The sequence below is a fragment of the Ambystoma mexicanum genome, chromosome 13 (assembly GCF_040938575.1).
Source record: "Ambystoma mexicanum isolate Mex_15411 chromosome 13, UKY_AmexF1_1, whole genome shotgun sequence".
Taxonomy (NCBI): Eukaryota; Metazoa; Chordata; class Amphibia; order Caudata; family Ambystomatidae; genus Ambystoma; species Ambystoma mexicanum.
Genome location: NC_090938.1, coordinates 820,865,957 through 820,885,708, shown reverse-complemented (window position 1 = coordinate 820,885,708; position 19,752 = coordinate 820,865,957). Strand labels below are relative to the sequence as shown.

The window sequence follows — 19,752 nt, the reverse complement described above, 5'->3', positions numbered from 1 at the left end:
TGATGCTATTAGCGCCATGGCTGCCTCCAAAATCATGTCCGGGTTCCTTCAATGAGGAATTACCAGGTCATTCCAACCTTGGAGGACCCGGTAATTCCTCATTCAAAAAACCCATCCCCATTCGAGCCCCTATAGGGCTCAATGGGAATGGGGATGGAGCTAATAACGGGGCCCCTTATTAGCTCCCTGGTCCCCTTGCGGGACCTGCAAAGGACGTCTGGTCTGACCAGAGGGGGAACCTCATAATAGGGCAGAATGGGTTTAGTGGCACCGGTGCCGGTAAACCCATTCCGTCCACCTTGTAATGAGGCCCAAGGTCATTGGCATACGAAAGCCAAGCCGCCGGCATTGCGCACCTCATGGCGCATTATTACAGTCCTGCAGGTGAGTTCCCAAGTCTGCTAATTAGATATTGAAGCAGGAGGGAGCCAAAATTACAACCTTGTTTTAAACCATGATCGACTCTGATATCCCCACTTAAATCCCCTCCCTGATTTATTCTGACTTCCACTCTCTTATTCATATAATTTGCTTTAGCGAAAAAATAAGATCTGGTCATGCAATTCCCCCAACCTCATTTTTTCCCCATAAAATGTGATGATCAACAGTATCAAATGCTTTCGTAAAATCAATAAAACAGATATAGAGGGTCTTGCTTCGATCACTCAAAGCTTACAAATAAAATACATCAAAACCCATGCATTTGTAATAGTACTAAACCCCTTCTAAATCCAGATGGTTGGATGCTGTGGATATGCTCTTTCTCTAGCCATGCATTCATATATTGTACAGAAGATATTGGCACTGGAATCAATCATGGGCAGTATTGGCATATTGGCACTGGAATCAATCATGGCCAGTATTCGTATATTGGCACTGCAATCAATCATGGGCAGTATTGGCATATTGGCACTGGAATCAATCATGGCCAGTATTGACATATTGGCACTGCAATATATCATGGCCAGTATTGGTATATTGGCACTGCAATCAATCATGGGCAGTAGTCTATAGTTACCCGGGAGATCTCTAGGACATTTTTTATATATCACGATTAACTGGGACTGCTTCCAGGAATCTGGTATTTGGCCCGTTACCAAGATATTCTGAAAAATACTAAACACAACGTGGGCCCATATTTGAGAATGAGCTTTAAATAGGACATTCGGCAAGCCGTCTGGACCCGGGGCTCTAGAGGGTTTCGGATTTTTTATAATTTTTTCAATATCCTCGAGTAAATTTGAAAAAAAATCATTGTCTTCCAAGGTTTCATAGGACAAGTCTCTTTCCTTTACGTTCTCTCTAAAATAAAGAGCTAATATATAGCTCTTCCATCCTTCAGACGATATTGGGTTAATTTGTCATGCCCTGAAACACTCGTCTAAAGGCGCGTTATAAATGCCTTATCATATCATTTAATTTCTTTCACTAGAGCACGATTATTATTACATTTATGAAAGGTACACCAAAACCTTTGTCCCTAAGGACTGCCCACATAGCTTAACTTTCCAGAGGTTCAAAAGGCACTTGGCCCGCAGTCACCGCTAGGTATATGTAAGAGACATTCATGTATTACGTGATTAAATCAAAGAGTTTTCTGAGCTAGTCACCGCTCAATTCTCAGAGCCTCAAAGGCCAGCAGCTTACAGTCAGCTCTATGTAGGGTAGTGGTAACCGTAACTCTCTTCTAAGAGCCAGGCCAGCGGCCCACAGTCAGCTCTATGTATGCTGGTGGTAACCGTAACTCTCTTCTCAGAGCCAGGCCAGCGGCCCTCAGTCAGCTCTATGTATGCTAGTGGTAAGCGTAACTCTCTTCTCAGAGCCAGGCCAGCGGCCCACAGTCAGCTCTATGTATGGTAGTGGTAACCGTAACTCTCTTCTCAGAGCCAGGCCAGCGGCTCACAGTCAGCTCTATGTATGCTAGTGGTAACCGTAACTCTCTTCTCAGAGCCAGGCCAGCGGCCCACAGTCAGCTCAATGTATGGTAGTGGTAAGCGTAACTCTCTTCTCGGAGCCAGGCCAGCGGCCCACAGTCAGCTCTATGTATGCTAGTGGTAACCGTAACTCTCTTCTCGGAGCCAGGCCAGCGGCCCACAGTCAGCTCTATGTATGGTAGTGGTAACCGTAACTCTCTTCTCAGAGCCAGGCCAGCGGCCCACAGTCAGCTCTATGTATGCTAGTGGTAACCGTAACTCTCTTCTCAGAGCCAGGCCAGCAGCCCACAGTCAGCTCAATGTATGGTAGTGGTAAGCGTAACTCTCTTCTCGGAGCCAGGCCAGCGGCCCACAGTCAGCTCTATGTATGCTAGTGGTAACCGTAACTCTCTTCTCGGAGCCAGGCCAGCGGCCCACAGTCAGCTCTATGTATGTGTGATGCTGGAAAGGCATTGGAGGGACAGGGGCTCCCTGTCCTTGTCCTGTAGTCCTTTTTCATATTGTGTTCTGTGTTATTTTCTGCCCAAGTCCAAGTGGGACTCCTGGCAGTGCAGCTCTTCCTCTTTTTGGTTTGGTGTACAGACCCATGGATACCTTTATGGCACCCATGGGTGGGGGTACAATCCTGTGCCCCTAGTGTATGTTTTTGGGCACCTGTGTGTGACCCACAGAGCAGGGTATAGGCTGGTGGCAGCACCGTGCTGAATCTGACAGGTGCTCTGGGGGTCCTCCATTTTGGGACACCCAGGCCCTGCCATTGGAATCAGTTGATTCCTGATGGAAAACAAGATGGCCCCTGTGGCCTCTTGCTTTCTATTGCCTGTTACCTTGTTTTCCCAAAGTCCTGGGAAGCCCTGACTCTGTCCCTTCCCCCTGACTGGCTGTTGGGTGGAAGTTCCATATATGGTATTGTTGTAAAGGCCAGGCGAGACTAGCTGGAGCCTTCCCAGTGACCGTGTGTTGTGGGTACCCCTGTGGCGGGGACCTGGGTGAATGGAGTGGTGTGACCAATATGCACTCCTTGTTGTGGCCGTCTGGTTTCTGGCATGAGAGACAAAGACTGAGACAGCCCTGTCCGAAACTGGCCTGAATGCAGTGTGTAGTGTTGAATGGCTGGGTACTTGTCCCAATCCACATTCCTTGTTGTGAGTGTCTGAGAGGGAGGAGGATGGCCTGAATGCACTGTGTGCCTGATTGGCTGACTGACTGCATGAATGCCCTTCTGTATGATTGGCTGCTGAGTGTGTGCCAGCAGTGTGGATGAGAGACAGAATAGTATATCTGGGGACCTCTCACCACTAGTAATTGTTCAGAAGCGTTCTGGAGCTGAGTCTCCACTCTAAGAGTAACTGGAACTGCTGATCCTTGACGCCCAGCTGGAAGAAGAAGACTTGCTGCTGCATTTGCTTCGACCGATCCGAAGGCTGCCGAAATCGTCGAGGACTGACCCGAGAGAGGACCTGGCTAGGCGCCCTCTTCCCGTGCTCCGAGGGACCATTGAGCACCGCTGAATCTTCGCCGAAGCTCCCTGGACGCCAGACCATCGAAAGGCTGCCGACCGGAGAAGGGGACCGCCGAGGAGAACGAAGTAAAGCACCCGGACCTCGACGCTGTCGAAGTCCATTGCCGTCGACCAGGGTTCACAGGTTCGTGTAACCGCTGGAGGCCCGTCGAAGCCGTGTCGTCCCAGAAGAGGGAACCGCTTGACGCCGTGCCACCGACGACTGCAGCCGCCCGCTCCTTTCCCTAAGAACATTCGAATCGAAGGACTCCCTCGTCCGCACCGTCGACCGCTTTATCCTGCCGGAGAAAATCGAGGACGACCAACGCACCGAGGAGAATCCGCCGGTGGGTTTCCCGCCACCTCACGACCCCAAAGACTCGAGCGGCTCGACGCCCTTGTTGGGCCACCGTCATTCCCAATCTTTGCGGTCCAGAACTAGTGTCGCCGAGGTGCCCCGCACGCCTCTTCCTCGCAGGACGCCGACGTCCCGACGAGCACCGCTCGGATCGAAGCCTGCCGCCTCATCAACGCTGTTCCACCTCGTTCACTGTCGGACGTTCGATGACCCGTGTCTCCCGCTTTAAAGGGAAGGCACTCAAGAAGGGCCGTCGATTCCCCGACGCCGAACACCGAGTTCCTCGACGCCTCTCGACGATCCGTGACTCCGGCTTTAAAGGGGGTCACTCAAGAAGGATCTGTCGACGCTTCTTAGAAGAATAAGACTATTGAACAATATATGGACTGGGCTTGTGTTATATCTCTTTATTTTACAGGTTGCCCAGGTGGGGGGGGATCTCCACACAGAACTGTACCTAGGTAACAGGGTCAGTCTTCTGCCTATTGTTTCAACCATCTGCTTTCCCTCCTCTCTCTATTGCTGGTTTCCTTGCTATTGATCTGTGTGACATTCTGACATTATTAGTGGTACCACTTTAGAATTGTAGATATTTACCATTGTTGACTTTCCTGAGCACAAAGTGAGTTATTGTGATAAGTGTATATAACCTTTGAATATTAATTATATAAAGACTGTGTTTTCAGTAATACAGTGTGTGGACATTCCTTTGTGGGGGCTTGGGGACTACACTGTACTTAAGAACCAGCCTGCATCACCTCCTGAGAAGCTAGGCCTTGATTGCTCGTCCATTGCTACCACAATAGAGAATCTTGGCTGGGGTCCTCTGTGCCTCTCCTCTACATATAGAGAGCGGAAGTACAGACACCCCCTACCAGTCTTTACAGTATGGTAGTGGTAAGCGTAACTCTTCTCAGAGCCAGGCCAGCGGCCCACATTCAGCTCTATGTATGGTAGTGGTAACCGTAACTCTCTTCTCAGAGCCAGGCCAGCGGCCCACAGTCAGCTCTACGTATGCTAGTGGTAACCGTAACTCTCTTCTCAGAGCCTGGCCAGCGGCCCACAGTCAGCTCTATGTATGGTAGTGGTAAGCATAACTCTCTTCTCAGAGCCAGGCCAGCGGCCCACAGTCAGCTCTATGTATGCTAGTGGTAACCGTAACTCTCTTCTCAGAGCCAGGCCAGCGGCCCACAGTCAGCTCTATGTATGGTAGTGGTAAGCGTAACTCTCTTCTCAGAGCCAGGCCAGCGGCCCACAGTCAGCTCTATGTATGCTAGTGGTAACCGTAACTCTCTTCTCAGAGCCAGTCCAGCGGCCCACAGTCAGCTCTATGTATGGTAGTGGTAACCGTAACTCTCTTCTCAGAGCCAGGCCAGCGGCCCACAGTCAGCTCTATGTATGGTAGTGGTAAGCATAACTCTCTTCTCAGAGACAGGCCAGCAGCCCACAGTCAGCTCTATGTATAGTAGTGGTAAGCGTAAACTCTCTTCTCAGAGCCAGGCCAGCGGCCCACAGTCAGCTCTATGTATAGTAGTGGTAAGCGTAACTCTCTTCTCAGAGCCAGGCCAGCGGCCCACATTCAGCTCTATGTATGGTAGTGGTAAGCGTAACTCTCTTCTCAGAGCCAGGCCAGCGGCCCACAGTCAGCTCTATGTATGCTAGTGGTAAGCGTAACTCTCTTCTCAGAGCCAGGCCAGCGGCCCACAGTCAGCTCTATGTATGCTAGTGGTAAGCGTAACTCTTCTCAGAGCCAGGCCAGCGGCCCACAGTCAGCTCTATGTATGCTAGTGGTAACCGTAACTCTCTTCTCAGAGCCAGTCCAGCGGCCCACAGTCAGCTCTATGTATGGTAGTGGTAAGCGTAACTCTCTTCTCAGAGCCAGGCCAGCGGCCCACAGTCAGCTCTATGTATAGTAGTGGTAAGCGTAAACTCTCTTCTCAGAGCCAGGCCAGCGGCCCACAGTCAGCTCCATGTATGGTAGTGGTAACCGTAACTCTCTTCTCAGAGCCAGGCCAGCGGCCCACAGTCAGCTCCATGTATGGTAGTGGTAAGCGTAACTCTCTTCTCAGAGCCAGGCCAGCGGCCCACAGTCAGCTCCATGTATGGTAGTGGTAACCGTAACTCTCTTCTCAGAGCCAGGCCAGCGGCCCACAGTCAGCTCCATGTATGGTAGTGGTAAGCGTAACTCTCTTCTCAGAGCCAGGCCAGCGGCCCACAGTCAGCTCTATGTATGATAGTGGTAACCGTAACTCTCTTCTCAGAGCCAGGCCAGCGGCCCACAGTCAGCTCCATGTATAGTAGTGGTAAGCGTAACTCTCTTCTCAGAGCCAGGCCCGCGGCCCACAGTCAGCTCTATGTATGCTAGTGGTAAGCGTAACTCTCTTCTCAGAGCCAGGCCAGCGGCCCACAGTCTGCTCTATGTATGGTAGTGGTAACCGTAACTCTCTTCTCAGAGCCAGGCCAGCAGCCCACAGTCAGCTCCATGTATGGTAGTGGTAAGCGTAACTCTCTTCTCAGAGCCAGGCCAGCGACCCACAGTCAGCTCTATGTATGCTAGTGGTAAGCGTAACTCTTCTCAGAGCCAGGCCAGCGGCCCACAGTCAGCTCTATGTATGGTAGTGGGAACCGTAACTCTCTTCTCAGAGCCAGGCCAGCGGCCCACAGTCAGCTCTATGTATGGTAGTGGTAAGCGTAACTCTCTTCTCAGAGCCAGACCAGCGCCCCACAGTCAGCTCTATGTATGCTAGTGGTAACCGTAACTCTCGTCTCAGAGCCAGGCCAGCGGCCCACAGTCAGCTCTATGTATGGTAGTGGTAACCGTAACTCTTCTCAGAACCAGGCCAGCGGCCCACAGTCAGCTCTATGTATGCTAGTGGTAAGCGTAACTCTCTTCTCAGAGCCAGTCCAGCGGCCCACAGTCAGCTCTATGTATGCTAGTGGTAACCGTAACTCTCTTCTCAGAGCCAGGCCAGCGGCCCACAGTCAGCTCTACGTATGCTAGTGGTAACCGTAGCTCTCTTCTCAGAGCCAGGCCAGCGGCCCACAGTCAGCTCTATGTATGATAGTGGTAACCGTAACTCTCTTCTCGGAGCCAGGCCAGCGGCCCACAGTCAGCTCTACGTATGCTAGTGGTAAGCGTAACTCTCTTCTCAGAGCCAGGCCAGCGGCCCACAGTCAGCTCTATGTATGCTAGTGGTAACCGTAACTCTCTTCTCAGAGCCAGGCCAGCGGCCCACATTCAGCTCTATGTATGGTAGTGGTAAGCGTAACTCTTCTCAGAACCAGGCCAGCGGCCCACAGTCAGCTCCATGTATGTAACCGTAACTCTCTTCTCAGAGCCAGGCCAGCGGCCCACAGTCAGCTCTATGTATGGTAGTGGTAAGCGTAACTCTCTTCTCAGAGCCAGGCCAGCGGCCCACAGTCAGCTCTAGGTATGCTAGTGGTAACCGTAACTCTTCTCAGAGCCAGGCCAGCGGCCCACAGTCAGCTCTAGGTATGCTAGTGGTAACCGTAACTCTTCTCAGAGCCAGGCCAGCGGCCCACAGTCAGCTCTATGTATGGTAGTGGTAAGCGTAACTCTCTTCTCAGAGCCAGGCCAGCGGCCCACAGTCAGCTCTAGGTATGCTAGTGGTAACCGTAACTCTTCTCAGAGCCAGGCCAGCAGCCCACAGTCAGCTCTATGTATGGTAGTGGTAAGCGTAACTCTTCTCAGAGACAGGCCAGCGGCCCACAGTCCGCTCTATGTATGCTAGTGGTAAGCGTAACTCTCTTCTCAGAGCCAGGCCAGCGGCCCACAGTCAGCTCTATGTATGGTAGTGGTAAGCTTAACTCCCTTCTCAGAGCCAGGCCAGCGGCCCACAGTCAGCTCTATGTATGGTAGTGGTAAGCGTAACTCTCTTCTCAGAGACAGGCCAGCGGCCCACAGTCAGCTCCATGTATGCTAGTGGTAACCGTAACTCTCTTCTCAGAGTCAGGCCAGTGGCCCACAGTCAGCTCTATGTATGCTAGTGGTAAGCGTAACTCTCTTCTCAGAGCCAGGCCAGCGGCCCACAGTCAGCTCTATGTATGCTAGTGGTAACCGTAACTCTTCTCAGAGCTAGGCCAGCGGCCCACAGTCAGCTCTATGTATGCTAGTGGTAAGCGTAACTCTTCTCAGAGCCAGGCCAGCGGCCCACAGTCAGCTCTATGTATGGTAGTGGTAAGCGTAACTCTCTTCTCAGAGCCAGGCCAGCAGCCCACAGTCAGCTCTATGTATGGTAGTGGTAAGCGTAACTCTCTTCTCAGAGCCAGGCCAACGGCCCACAGTCAGCTCTATGTATGCTAGTGGTAAGCGTAACTCTCTTCTCAGAGCCAGGCCGGCGGCCCACAGTCCGCTCTCTGTATGGTAGTGGTAACCGTAACTCTATTCTCAGAGCCAGGCCAGCGGCCCAGTCAGCTCTATGTATAGTAGTGTTTTTTTTTTTTTTTTTTACAGCAGGCTTCTTGGTTATCCATTCTGCCAAATATTGCGGATTTGAACCCTCCAGGCATTTGTGCACTATGGTGAGCAAACGGAAGTGTATCCTAGCCTGCACCGGGAGCCAACGTAAGCCCCTCTTGGCTTCTGAGATATGGTCGTATTTTTTAAGTCTGAATATAGCTCTGATGGCACTGTTCTGTAAGACCTGGAGTCTTGCGATTTCCCCTTTGTTTACTCCTGTCAAAAGGCTGCTGCAATCGTCTAAGTTGGAGCCTATAATCTCTCTCCCAATAGTCTAACTGCTCTTTTTGGAGCGATATTGGCATATATGAGACAATAGCCTTATATAAGAGGAGGGTGTGGGTACAAGACTGTTAATTTGAGCTTTCATGCTGAGGTTTTGATCTTTTTTGTAGGAATTTTACATTCTGCTGTTAGGCGCTTATACAATTAGCAAAACTGTTTCAAAGCGCCCACAGGGCAACATGGTGGGGACAGGGGTTGTTGGACAATCAATTACAGCAAGGATAAATGATTGCAATAATAGTACAAACAAATAATGAGAATAAGGGAAGGGGAGACAAACCTACTATGCCTTGTGAGTGTTCAGAACGTGCCAAGTGCAGAGGGGGAGGGGGGGGAAGTAAAGGTGCTATGATGCTCATGGAGAAGTGCTAAGAGTAAGTGCAAGGAGGAGCAGAACTTAAGCGCAATCACTGATCGAGTGGGTGAGCCAAGTAAGTGCAGTATTAAGAAAGCGGTTGAGACGAGAGATGTGGGGGGGGTCAAGGCCCCAAGGACACATAAGGGCCCTGCACATCAGTCACGCTGCTGTAGGATTAGCAGGGAAGAGAGGAGGAGGTAAAAAGAAAGGGCTTGAGGCTTTTTCGGACCTTAAGGAGGTCTTGCTCAAGACGATGAGGGAGAGGGAGGCTGTTCCACAGGAGAGAGCCAGCCGAGGAAAGTGATCGCCCACCAGCTCTCCGCTTAGCAAAGCGCTTAACACGTAGGGAGTTGGTGCCGGCAGAATGGAGGAGTCTGGAAGGAGAGTATTTGGTCAGGAAGCGTTGAAGGTAGAGACAGCCTTGTGTATGATACCGAGGGATTTGCATTGAATCCGTGCTGAGACCGGGAGCCAGTGAAGGCTTTGTAGGGCAGGAGAGATGCGGTCCCTGGGCTTGAGGCCAAGGATAGGTCTCGCTGCCCTATTCTGGGTTAGCTGGAGGGGGTCGCAGGGTGAAGGAAGAAAGATTGAGGAGGCTATTGCAGTAGTCTAGCCTGGAAAGAACCAGAGCACGGGTGACATTGAGTTTCTGGGGGAAGGTGAGGAAAGGAAGAGTCACTTTGATAAGGAAGAGCTGAAAGGGGGACTTCTTGACAATGTCCTGAATATGAGGGACGAAAGAGAGGGAGGAGTTGAAGAGGACTTTGCGATTCCTAGCTGCAGTGGAGGGGGAGGGGGGGGCCATGGTGGAAGGCCAGAGTGCAGGAAAGAAGTAGGGTGCAGGGGACCCAATAAGGAGGATCTCTCTTTTGCTGGCATTGAGGCAGAGGTCATTGGCAGTGCACCAGGCCTGGATGGCAGAGAGGCAGTCAGGGATGAAGGAGGGTGCAAGGGCGTCAGTGGGAAGTTTGAAGGAAAGTTGTGCATCATCAGCGTAGCATTGGAAGTTGGGAGAGAAGGAGGAAAGAGTCGTGCCAGCAGAGAAGGTATATGTTAAAGAGCCAGGGCGAAGCAATGGAGCCCTGGGGGACGCCACAAGAAGGGGAGGAGAAAGGGCCAAGAACGGTTTTGGAGGAACAGTCAGTTAGGAAGGAGGTAAGCCAGTCCAGTGCCCGCTCCGAGAAGCCAAGGGTGTAATGGAGACTTTTTCTAAGGATAGAATGAATGGAGCCCTGGGGGACGCCACAGCATCCACTTTGGGGTGAGTTGGTCTTCCATCTGCTGCTTTATTTATTTAAATGATTGCCTGTGGGCCGCTTAGCATTGTTGGTTGAATCCTGAACCCTGTGTGATAATCCGGGGTGCAGGCTGGTGACTGTGTGATAATCTGGGGTGCAGGGAAACAGCCACACGTGCATTCCCTGTATGTCCAGAACTGGGGTATTTTATATGCGAGGCCGCGGGGGCTTTGCCCGTCACTTAGACTCGATTAAAGGTCGACCCTTTCGAGGATAGCGTGTGAATACCAGCAGTAATAGCGTGCACCTGGCACTCTATAGAATCTGCTGATGCCCCCCCCCCCCCCAAGATTCTCGGTGTCTTCTCAATAGGGTTTTGCTCGATTATTCAAAGAACTATGATGTAGTTATTTAAGAAACCTGTTCAGTATTTTATATTTTTCGGAATTGTATGTCTCTTGTTTATAATGCCTCTGTGTTTCATGCATGTTTTTATATAATGTTTTATATGAAATGTGTAAAGTTTTTAACTATAACACATTACATTGTAAATAAATGAACAAGTGAAGGTTAATTCGACTCTGCCGCATTTGTGAAGTCTTATGAACACACGCATCGCTGCAAGAGGCACACTAACCCATCAGCCTATCTCTCCAGAATATGATCCAGGACGCCACAGACTGCAGACACATTAACCCATCAGCCTATCTCCAGAATATGATCCAGGAAGCCACAGACTGAAGCAGCCTCTCTCTCTAGAATATGATCTAGGAAGCCACAGGCTGCAGGCACATTAACCCATCAGCCTATCTCTCCAGAATATGATCCAGGAAGCCACAGACTGAAGCAGCCTCTCTCTCTAGAATATGATCTAGGAAGCCACAGGCTGCAGGCACATTAACCCATCAGCCTATCTCTCCAGAATATGATCCAGGAAGCCACAGACTGAAGCAGCCTCTCTCTCTAGAATATGATCTAGGAAGCCACAGGCTGCAGGCACATTAACCCATCAGCTTATCTCTCCAGGATATGATCTAGGACGCTGCAGGCACATTAACCCACCATTGTATCTCTCCAGAATATGATCCAGGACGCTGCAGGCACATTAACCCATCAGCCTATTTCTCCAGAATATGAGTCAGGACGCCACAGGCTGCAGGCACATTAACCCATCAGCCTATCTCCAGAATATGATCCAGGAAGCCACAGACTGAAGCAGCCTCTCTCTCTAGAATATGATCTAGGAAGCCACAGGCTGCAGGCACATTAACCCATCAGCCTATCTCTCCAGAATATGATCCAGGAAGCCACAGACTGAAGCAGCCTCTCTCTCTAGAATATGATCTAGGAAGCCACAGGCTGCAGGCACATTAACCCACCATCTTATCCCTCCAGAATATGATCCAGGACGCTGCAGGCACATTAACCCATCAGCCTATCTCTCCAGAATATAATCTAGGAAGCCACAGGCTGCAGGCACATTAACCCATCAGCCTATCTCTCCAGAATATAATCCAGGAAGCCACAGGCTGCAGGCACATTAACCCATCAGCCTATCACTCCAGAATATGATCCAGGACGCTGCAGGCACATTAACCCATCAGCCCATCTCTCCAGAATATAATCCAGGAAGCCACAGGCTGCAGGCACATTAACCCATCAGCCCATCTCTCCAGAATATGATCCAGGAAGCCATAGGCTGCAGGCACATTAACCCATCAGCCTATCTCTCCAGAATATGATCCAGGAAGCCACAGGCTGAAGATACATTTCTTGAGCAGGAGAAAGCTGCACTTTTCATAGTAGGCCGATTCCTGCCTGCGACAGCTCCACAGCACTGGAGCATTACCAGTCTCAGGTGAGGGGTGCCCGGCTCATGGCTGGTGCGCACCTAACTTTACCAGTGCCTATGCCAGACTATTCTTTATAGAATCCAGCTGACATTTGGACAGACAAGTACCTGTTCAAGGCTGGTAGGGTTGGGGCTGTGTCAGTCATATCACGCATACAGAGGGCATGGAAGGTACCGAACTGGCATCAATTTAAGGTTACATTCTGCACAGGTAGACATGGGTGGCTGGCAGGGACTTGGCCACTCCTCATATTGGTTAATATGCACACACGCATACCAGCACCTCCTCGAGTTTCCCATCCCTGGACTTCGGTCCCTCCGAGGGTGTTCAACCTGTAGCGTTTTTTGACCATACCAATGCTGACAGGCGCTATACAAATGGCGGGTTACACTGAAGCCATGACATCTTCTCACACTTCCTGGCAGTACCCCCTGGGTGTTCACACTTCCTGGCAGTACCCCCTGGGTGTTCACACTTCCTGGCAGTACCCCCTGGTGTTCAGACACGATGACTATTCAATTCTTGGACTCTGCTGACACTGCAAACAGCAGGCTTGGACTGGCCTATAGGGCAATAGGCTCACGGCGAAACCAAAAACGCAAAATGCTGGCGTGGGCCAGTTTGATGAGTTACTTCACTATGTGGCTAGTAGTTTTGACCAGTGTTGCTGAATAAATATTCTTTAAAATGCACAAATTTGCATCACATGTTATCCACCCCCAGCCCCCCAAACTTGGGTACTATTCAAACAGTGTCAGAAAAGGAATGAATGGCCATTTGCAGGCAAGGAGATCCCTGCATTGGCTACCGGCTCACCGTCACATCCCTCGTGAGATCTGGTCTCTCCCCATACATGTCTGGCGAGCCAAGCTCCGGCCTACTCGACACGGCGGCTTCAGAAAATCCCAGTCCTGCCACCATTACGCTCTAATGGACTGGCCGAGCTTTCTGCACCCCGGTATAAACTGACACATGTTGGGGTACCTGCTTTAATGTCGGTGCACTGACCCTTTGGAATTCCCTTCCCAGTGATATCAGGGAAGCCACTTGCTGGAAGGCCTCAAGAAGCTATAAAACCTTCCTCTGTGACTCCGAGGATTAGATTGGAGTTCCTTGTGGCTACTGGACTTCACCTGCTCTGACACGTTATGGGTATTGCCTTGTGTCTGCGAGTGCACTGAGGCCCATGGGTGTCTTGCGCGGTGCAAACATGTAATATTAATACCTGTGGGCCACTCTTTCATTGGTGCCCGAGACAGTTGTATGGCCCAGTCTGACCCTGGCTAACAGGTGCCAAGCCTGTGCTACTAACGTCGCTGGAGGATAGCTCAGGGGCAACGCGCTCGTCTTGGAAGCAAGACAAAGAGGAGCAACTCAGGTTCGAGCCAGCAGAGGCCCCTAGGCAGCTGAAATGTCAGGGCCCTCCCTCACAACTTATCTCTCAATTAATTTTAAATGATCTGCACGGCTTTATTTGGATCTGTTGTCGCGGGGCCCCTAAAAGGAGTGGGGCCCAGAGGCCGGGGCCTACTTGGCCTAATGGATGATCCCGCTCTGGATCTCCAGGTCTGTGCTTAGAAACCTCTGGGTATTAAGCGCGTTATAAATAACCAATTATTATTATTATGATTCAACAGTAAAGCGGTCCTTCTGACATGGAAGCACTGCCACACTAGAGCAAGTGTGCCAGTCACACTGTGAAGTGCTCATGCTGTGCACTTTAGAGTATAGCCAGGGGCGCGGAAGCACTGCCACACTAGAGCAAGTGTGCCAGCCGCGCTGTGAAGTGCTCATGCTGTGCACTTTAGAGTATAGCCAGGGGCGCGGAAGCACTGCCACACTAGAGCAAGTGTGCAAGCCGTGCTGTGAAGTGCTCATGCTGTGCACTTTAGAGTATAGCCAGGGGCGTGAAACACTGCCACACTAGAGCAAGTGTGCCAGTCACACTGAAGTGCTCATGCTGTGCACTAGAGTACAGCGACGGGCGTGGAAGCACTGCCACACTAGAGCAAGTGTGCCAGCCTGCTGTGAAGTGCTCATGCTGTGCACTTTAGAGTATAGCCAGGGGCGTGGAAGCACTGCCACACTAGAGCAAGTGTGCCAGCCTGCTGTGAACTGTGCCAGCCGCGCTGCGAAGTGCTCATGCTGTGCACTTTAGAGTAAAGCCCCCTTTTGGGAAATGCTGGCGCTGCCCACATCAGGTTGGCAGATCTCCTGAAGAGTGAAGGTGCTATTGAAAGAAATGTAGCGCCTTTGCTGGGAGTGCAGGCGCCGCGCTATTAGAAGTATAGCGCCACGCTGAGAAGTGCTAGTACTATAGAGGGTGCAGTCCGTGCAGTTTACACATTGTATAAATGCCCTCCTGAGCAACGAACTGGACATCTTCATACTGATGAGGCAGGAGGGGGTTTGCACGGTGGGCTGAGGTCCCGTGTACACAAGAAGGACCGCCCTGCACTGTTTATCACTTGCGCCGCCAGGTGTGCAAAGTAGACACAGCAACATTTGCATGGAGTGTAAAGTCCGCTCCCCAATTACGCACAAAGGCGGCAAGAAACGGGCGCGAGGAGCAGGCGGATTCCACTGGGGACCGCAGGAAACGTCCTCCTGCTGTAAAGAGCAGGCGGATTCCATGGCAGGAAACGTCCTCCTGCTGTACCCTGGAATCCGAGGCATCTGAGGCTGCAGGAAACGTCCTCCTGCTGTAAAGAGCAGGCGGATTCCCTGGAATCCAGGCATCTGTGGCCGCAGGAAACGTCCTCCTGCTGTAAAGAGCAGGCGGATTCCCTGGAATCCCAGGCATCTGTGGCCGCAGGAAGCGTCCTCCTGCTGTAAAGAGCAGGCGGATTCTCTGGAATCCGAGGCATCTGTGGCCGCAGGAAACGTCCTCCTGCTGTAAAGAGCAGGCGGATTCCCTGGAATCCCAGGCATCTGTGGCCGCAGGAAACGTCCTCCTGCTGTAAAGAGCAGGCGGATTCCCTGGAATCCAAGGCACCTGTAGCCGCAGCAAACATCCTCCTGCTGTAAAGAGCAGGCAGATTCCACTGGAACCAGAGGCATCTGTGGCCGCAGGAAACGTCCTCTGCTGTGCTGTGGCCGCAGGAAACGTCCTCCTGCTGTAAAGAGCAGGCGGATTCCCTGGAACCCGAGGCATCTGTGGCCGCAGGAAACATCCTCCTGCTGTAAAGAGCAGGCAGATTCCACTGGAATCAGAGGAATCTGTGGCCGCAGGACACGTCCTCCTGCTGTAAAGAGCAGGCGGATTCCCTGGAATCCAAGGCATCTGTGGTCGCAGGAAACGTCCTCCTGCTGTAAAGAGCAGGCGGATTCCCTGGAATCCGAGGCATCTGTGGCCGCAGGAAGCGTCCTCCTGCTGTAAAGAGCAGGCGGATTCCCTGGAATCCCAGGCATCTGTGGCCACAGGAAACGTCCTCCTGCTGTAAAGAGCAGGCGGATTCCCTGGCAGGAAACGTCCCCGCTGTAAAGAGCAGGCGGATTCCCTGGAATCCAGGCATCTGTGGCCGCAGGAAACGTCCCCCCTGCTGTAAAGAGCAGGCGGATTCCACTGGGGACCGCAGGAAACGTCCTCCTGCTGTAAAGAGCAGGCGGATTCCCTGGAATCCAGGTATCTGTGGCCGCAGGAAACGTCCTCCTGCTGTAAGAGCAGGCGGATTCCCTGGAATCCGAGGCATCTGTGGCCGCAGGAAGCGTCCTCCTGCTGTACAGAGCAGGCGGATTCCCTGGAATCCGAGGCACCTGTGGCGGGAGGGAAATGTTTGGTTTTTGCTGGCGGAGCGTAGGGGCAGCTGGACATGGCAGTTCTGCTCCGTGCCCCAGAAAAAGCAGGAAATGCTCCGGAATAGTGTTTAAGGTGTCAAATAAGGGGTGATTATTTAATTAATTGATTGCTTTTACACCCGGGACACTGCTCTGGGGACCTGGAAAATGCCCCTCACACAACATTCCATGTTATTATAAACATGTATCTGGTTTCTGAATGATGCGTGTTCATTATAATTAATAGAGAGGGGGTGGGAGCTGGGGGGTGGGAGCTGGTCACTGACTTATCCTAAAATATCATATCCTTGGCCTCAAGCCCAGGGAATGCATCTCTCCCGCGCTGAAAATCACTCCACTGGCTCCCCGTGGTTGCAAGGATCAAGGTCAAGACCCCCTGCATAGTCCACAAGGCTTTCTGGGGTCGGGGCCTGCACCATGTACAACGCTCTCTTCCCAAATACTCTCCTTCTAGAGCCCTGCCCTCGGGCTCCTGCAACCCTCTGTGGCTGAGCCTTTTCTCCAGAGATTAGGGGGTAGATCCTTATCCTCTGCAGGTGCCTCCCCCTGGTACAGCCTCCCTGCCTCTCTCTGTCTTGAGCCGGACCTCCTTAAGTTTCCAGAAACTCTTCAAGACCTACCTCTTCTCTCCCTCGTAACCTCCTTTCTTTTCTCTCCTGCTTCCCTCCCTCCTTCTCTTCCCCAACCTGCTCAGCTCGCTGACTGGTCGCCTGGTGCACCTCCAGAGCCTCACAGGTCCCAGGCTCCCCCGCCAGTCCTGCACTTGCCTCCGGGCCTCCGCACTCTGCCTGGCACTACTGCCATATGCTCCATGAGAGGGGCAACCACTCTGCACTTAACCCAGGCCCCTGCCGGACAGGGTGCACTTGTCCCCCTCCTCCTCCCTCGCACTTCCTGTTTGCGCACTTGTATGACCTTGACCTTGAATGCTTGAGGCCCTGCAAGTCTGTCCTGTCCCTCCCTCTGCCCCCCCCCCCACTCCCAGCTTGGTTGTGCTTGAAATGCCCGTGCATAGGCGCATTGGATGACCAACCACCAAGCGTCTGAAATGTCGCCAGGCTTGATGCGGTAGTTTAGTGATCTGTTTGCCCCCCGCCCCCCTTCTTCGCCCACTCCTTGTCACGCACTTACACTAGTAGAATTGCCCCGGCCTAGGGCGCTAGTTATTGCTGTTAGATCATTCGGAAACTTCAAGGCCTAATAATGACGATGGTAACCCCTTGTCCCTTTCCCGCCTTGAAGCACTTCACCTGTGTATAAGCACTTTACAAATACATAATTATATTACATTATACTGCCCCCCCCCCCCGCACCTCCGGGTTCCAGAGTCCTGTCACTCAGTGGCTCCTACCTCCCTTTTTCGTGGGGCCGAATACCAGCACCCCTCCCCAGAATATTAGGAGAGCAAGAGCAGCCCTTCAAGTGCTGCTACACCCCTCCCCCCTCCCCCACCACAACCCCATGGTGCAATTGCCTGACTCTCTTCCGGGTAATCGTGTAAAGCTCATTCCTCGAGGGTTGGGTAGGGGGCATTATCCAGGACATGCCCCCCTGCACCCCCCCGACCCAGAGTGGTTCCTCAGAGGACCAGGAAGCTTTAGGGGGTGAGGCACGAGTCCCTGTGAAACTCGCAGATGGAAGAGCTTCATGTAAATAATGGGGGCGGGGGGGGGGCTGGTCTTCCATCACCAGAGGAGAACCGGCAGCTACACCTCCTCCTAAAGTTACCCCCCACCTCCCTGTGTGCTGTCACTCATCACCCCGTCACTCACTCTCTGGCTAGGTGCGTGCTCCCCCATCACACACCCCGGGTCTGTGCGTGCTCCCCCACCACTCACCCCGGGTATGTGCGTGCTCCCCCATCACTCACCCCGGGTCTGGTTGACTCGCCCCATCACTCACCCCGGGTCTGTGCGTGCTCCCCCATCACTCACCCCGGGTCTGGTTGACTCGCCCCATCACTCACCCCGGGTCTGTGCGTGCTCCCCCATTACTCACCCCGGGTCTGTGCGTGCTCCCCCATCACTCACCCCGGGTCTGGTTGACTCGCCCCATCACTCACCCCGGGTCTGTGGGTGCTCCCCCCATCACTCACCCCGGGTCTGTGCGTGCTCCCCCCATCACTCACCCCGGGTCTGTGCGTGCTCCCCCATCACTCACCCCGGGTCTGGTTGACTCGCCCCATCACTCACCCCGGGTCTGTGGGTGCTCCCCCCATCACTCACCCCGGGTCTGGTTGACTCGCCCCATCACTCACCCCGGGTCTGTGGGTGCTCCCCCATCACTCACCCCGGGTCTGGTTGACTCGCCCCATCACTCACCCCGGGTCTGTGGGTGCTCCCCCCATCACTCACCCCGGGTCTGTGCGTGCTCCCCCCATCACTCACCCCGGGTCTGTGCGTGCTCCCCCGTCACTCACCCCGGGTCTGTGCGTGCTCCCCCATCACTCACCCCGGGTCTGGTTGACTCGCCCCATCACTCACCCCGGGTCTGTGGGTGCTCCCCCCATCACTCACCCCGGGTCTGTGCGTGCTCCCCCGTCACTCACCCCGGGTCTGTGCGTGCTCCCCCATCACTCACCCCGGGTCTGTGCGTGCTCCCCCATCACTCACCCCGGGTCTGGTTGACTCGCCCCATCACTCACCCCGGGTCTGTGGGTGCTCCCCCCATCACTCACCCCGGGTCTGTGCGTGCTCCCCCGTCACTCACCCCGGGTCTGTGCGTGCTCCCCCATCACTCACCCCGGGTCTGGTTGACTCGCTCCATCGCAATCTCCACGTTGGCCCTCTGCGCCGGCTCCACTCCTCGGGCCCTCTCCGTGTTCCTCTCCCAGTACTGGGGGTCCACGGCCTTCTCCACCCAGGGGGCCCGGGGCTCCATCCTGCGGGTGTCGCTGCTGTACCCGGCGATGGGGACGTCATCCACGAACCCCACTATGGAGAAGCGGGGGACCCCCTCCGACAGGGACGAGTAGAACCAGCGGTAGGAGTGCGAACCTGGGGGAGAAAGACACAGGAGGGGTCAGAGAGCGGAGATTCCAGGGTGCAAGCCCCCCCCTTCCCTTCCCTTCCTAAGTCACTCACCTGCCCGCGCGGGCTGCACCCAGAGCCCCCCCAGGAGCAGGAGGAGAGGGGGCAGTAAATCCATGCGGAGACCCCGGAGCATTTTATGATGTAATGACGCTGGAAGCAGCTGCGGACCTTCCTCAGCACTCACTGTCCCGTGAGTTCTGAACTCACTCAGCTGCGGACCAGCCCCTTACACGGCCGGCTCCACCAATCAGAATGCAGCGTCCCTCCCGCGTCACCAGTCTCTAGGCAGAGCCTCGCAAGCACTCACTCACTCAGCCTCACCCCAGCCCTGCACTGGGGCCGGCTCCACCAATCAGAACCCAGAGACCCGCCGCATCACCCGTCTCCAGGCAGAGCCTCCCCAGCACTAACTCGCCACAGGGAGAAATGAAAGTGAAAGAGGGAGAAGAGCCCAGTACACTAGAAGAGTTGGGGGAGGGGATAGAGGGACAAGAGCCCTGTACACTAGAAGAGCTGGGGGAGGGGATTGAAAGAGGGAGAAGAGCCCTGTACACTAGAAGAGTTGGGGGAGGGGATAGAGGGACAAGAGCCCTGTACACTAGAAGAGCTGGGGGAGGGGATTGAAAGAGGGGGAAGAGCCCTGTACACTAGACGAGCTGGGGGAGGGGATTGAAAGAGGGAGAAGAACCCTGTACACTAGAAGAGCTGGGGAAGGGGATTGAAAAAGGGAGAAGAGGCCTGTACACTAGAAGAGCTGGGGGAGGGGATTGAAAGAGAGAGAAGAGCCCTGTACACTAGAAGAGCTGGGGGGAGGGGATAGAGGGACAAGAGCCCTGTACACTAGAAGAGCTGGGGGAGGGGATTGAAAGAGGGAGAAGAACCCTGTACACTAGAAGAGTTGGGGGAGGGGATAGA

The 19,752-nt window shown here is 53.4% G+C and overlaps 1 protein-coding gene across 2 annotated transcripts in view; it reads right to left on the bottom strand.

The window, feature by feature from the left end:
• Nucleotides 1-19,064, bottom strand: part of LOC138522067 (RLA class I histocompatibility antigen, alpha chain 19-1-like) — a 253,678-nt gene extending 234,614 nt beyond the window's left edge. The window contains exons 1-2 of one of the 2 annotated variants that reach the window (XR_011283228.1): nt 18,889-19,064; nt 18,547-18,801 (exon numbers count right to left, since the gene is read on the bottom strand). Coding sequence is in view for 1 of the 2 variants with exons in the window: in XM_069635305.1 (XP_069491406.1) it covers nt 18,547-18,801; nt 18,889-18,970 (337 nt within the window). In the remaining variant the exon portion in view is untranslated. The remainder of the gene's footprint in view (nt 1-18,546; nt 18,802-18,888) is intronic. The other variant, XM_069635305.1, reaches the window with a different exon arrangement.
• Nucleotides 19,065-19,752: the final 688 nt, after the last annotated feature.